Consider the following 3,165-nt stretch of genomic DNA (forward strand, 5'->3'; position numbering starts at 1 on the left):
CGATAGAGATGTGGTGGGGGGGGGGGGGGGGGCTAAGCTGATCTTTGGGACTGCAATGTGGCAATGGATCTCTCATTAAGTGCCTTGTTATTTTGAGCAGCTGGCAAGTCTAAAGCAGGAAACGGCGCTTTATTTTTAAGATGCCTGCTCGTCCTTGCCGCTGAGCCAGATTTCAGACTCGAAGGCTATCTGTTAACAAAGAGAACTGACCCAAATCACCATGCTGGAGCCAGCAATCTTGCTGTCTCCCGTTTGGCCGTCAACAAATAACAACAGACAAAACCCCATGCATGAAGTATTAATAGCAACAATAATGATGGACATTCAGAAGTTATCGTCCTCGAAAAGTGATAGCAAAGTCCTCTGCAAAGATGTCACTTTCTTTGCAGAAAACATTATTTGGATCCTAATAAATCACCGGAACTTAATTACATTGATGCCATGAGCAACAGCTAGAAGAGCATCCACAAGGCTCCCTCCTCATATACACACAAACAAAAATGCAGAACAACAGATGGATTATATAACCTATTAGTTCACGTTTCATCTATCATGAGTACTCTGATTGTTGTTGTGTATGTGTGTCACGAGCGCTTCAAACACATTCTGAGGGGACATGAAGGTAGACGAGCCACACAAGGGTACTTGTAAAATAGGCTATCATTGTCTGCAAGGTTCCTATTGAAGTGGATTTGGATTTGCACTCAGCTAATTAGTTTCCTGGTTTGAGAGCCCATAGCTTTTGTCGGATGTCACTGACACACATCCTTTTATTTACGTGATCTAGTTTGAATGAAATAGCATTTTATATACATACGTCTGGCTGTTTGCTTTAGAGAACAGATTTCCGTTAACTTAAATTCAGAGCACATGACCCTGAATTCAGTATTGAGACGATAGAGACCTGTTCAGAAACACCTCATGAATGACTGCATATTTGTCTCTGTGTCAAGCGATTTACCATAAAAGAGAGAACAAATACAACAGGCAAAGGACTTTCACTATTAATATATGTTCCAAGGCACTGTTATATCAGGAGCATGCCAAGATGGAATGATAATGCACAGACGCCTAATCTTGGCAGGCTAATGCCATAAGCCGAAAATAACTCACCTAAGAATAGCTGACCCACAGAATAAGCAAGGAGGTTGAATTCAGGCGTTCTGTGTAGCCGTTGTTTGCCACACAGGCCTCGCACAGAGAGGACAAGACGTGTGACATGATTTATTGACAGATGGAATGTGTCATCCTCCTGTCTTCTTTCTAAATTCGTGTGGCCCGCTGCCTCTCGGGGGTTTGCCTGCAGTCAAAGTCATGCTTGTTTTTTAAGACCCAAATTCACAGTGACCATTAAAACAAAATTATGCCGAAACTTATTTGCCTCCCACCTAAATTCGCATAATCTATTCTAGGTTACAGTATATAAAAATCAAGATCTCAACTGAATTTAATTGCACTTTGTCGGGAAGCACCTGTGTCACTTTTGACGATCGACAAGTAAGCCTTTCACAATCGCGAAATGCGCATGACAAAGTGAGTCCTGAATCAACCTCAGTCCATTCACTGCAGTCATTCTCATCTGAGTCATCCATGTACATTTCCATTTTATGTGAAGCCAAAAATAGAACAGACAAAATCTGTGGTTAATGCCCCCGAGAGAAACCTTGAAATTGTCCCTTCAGCATTACCATCACACGTTTTCCACTTCCCTAAAAAAGTACACGAAAACAACATCCCCTTCATCATCTCAGTGATTCATTTTGGCCGGCAAGACCTTGGCAAAAGGGGCAGCGCACTTCCTATTGGTATTGTTCCGATTAGAACATTCACGGCGACTTTTCGGTTGCTTGTTCAACACACAGCAGTGCGACCGATGAACGAAACGCAGCGCGGTACAGTATACGGCATTTATGAGAGCAAATACCTCGATTCAGGAAGAAGTGCCTGATCCTACCACGAAGCCCAGCTGAGTTCTTCGCACAGAGAAAGAGAAACTAGCTGGGCGCAGAGTTGCGAGTAAGAGGGAGCGAGAGAGTGGGAGAGAAGCAAGTACACCGATGACGGACGAGCGTGTGAGATGCGAAGCTGGAATGCGCGAGCAGTAAAAAGAAAGAAAAAAAAATAGAAAGAAAAGCTGACATTGCCGAGGTGGACGAACCAGAAAGGCTGTGCGCTTGCGATCACCTGAGCTATTCACGTTGTGCATCCTGCTGTGATTGGGGAGCGGCTGGGCTCCAACGTGGCCGTCTGTTGTGGAGAAACTTGACTCGCCCTCGTAAATCGTCTGCAGCATACTCCACTTAGCACTCGGGTCTCATCGCACGCCGTCACCAAGAGAGCCACCCCTTCGGCCACCCGGGGGAGCGAGCGCCACAACAGCCTGCCTCCGCCTCCTCCTCCGAGGCAACCACTCTCACTGCAAAGCGTGCACACTCTCTGCTGGGCGGTTTGCCTTCAGCCGGCACCCAAACACTAACACAGTGTCAACCTCCCTGCCTATGCCTGCCTTCTCTTCTCAGTAACGTGTCGGAGGAGAGCCTGCAAATGTTAAGCAGAGTTGCTTGGCAAAGTCGTGCGTACTGCGGACTGAGCACCTCACGCAGGCTGCGATGCAAGCTGGGGAGGGAGTGAGCCTCATTTGCATGTGAATCAACAACTGCGTGGCCCACAGGTGACAGAAATAGAACAATAGCCAGCCCTGGCTAAAAATAGGTCAGGAGAGGCGCGGGGATTGGAGCAGCATTGATGCGTTTAAAAATACCACACCAAACACAGCTGTCTTCTACAGCTCCTGCCAGAAGGCATGTCTCCTGACTCCCTCTCTGCAGATGGAGTCTTGATCTCCCCTCCCTTTCTCTGAGTTGTGGAGCAAGTCTCTCATTCTCTATTTGCGTCTTCATTTTGTTCTCACAGGTGGACGAGCAGAAAGATCCCTTCCTACATTGATGTATTTGTCAAACGATTCATAAAAGTGCTTCTTTCATGTGATTCACAAAAATGTAGATTCTATATTTAAATATCTCCTGCTGCAATCGACCACAAAGGCGTGCTGAAAGGTGCTTTCCCAGCCCTTCTTCACTTTCTCTGGGACAAACCAGTTGTGTTTCCCAGAGTAGAAACCACAAGCGAGCCAAAATGTGTCAAGATAACCCATGTGAGATATCT

At 46.1% G+C, this 3,165-nt stretch overlaps 1 protein-coding gene across 6 annotated transcripts in view; it reads right to left on the reverse strand.

The window, feature by feature from the left end:
- Nucleotides 1–2,809, reverse strand: part of hdac9b (histone deacetylase 9b) — a 21,592-nt gene extending 18,783 nt beyond the window's left edge. For 2 of the 6 annotated variants that reach the window (XM_019872882.1, XM_019872880.1), the window contains exon 1: nucleotides 2,185–2,809. In XM_019872882.1, the coding sequence (XP_019728441.1) occupies nucleotides 2,185–2,293 (109 nt within the window). In that variant the 5' untranslated portion in view covers nucleotides 2,294–2,809. The other 4 variants (XM_019872881.1, XM_019872879.1, XM_019872884.1 and 1 more) reach the window with 3 other exon arrangements.
- Nucleotides 2,810–3,165: the final 356 nt, after the last annotated feature.

This window comes from Hippocampus comes, unplaced genomic scaffold (genome assembly GCF_001891065.2).
Source record: "Hippocampus comes isolate QL1 unplaced genomic scaffold, H_comes_QL1_v1.1 scaffold242, whole genome shotgun sequence".
NCBI classification, from domain to species: domain Eukaryota; kingdom Metazoa; phylum Chordata; class Actinopteri; order Syngnathiformes; family Syngnathidae; genus Hippocampus; species Hippocampus comes.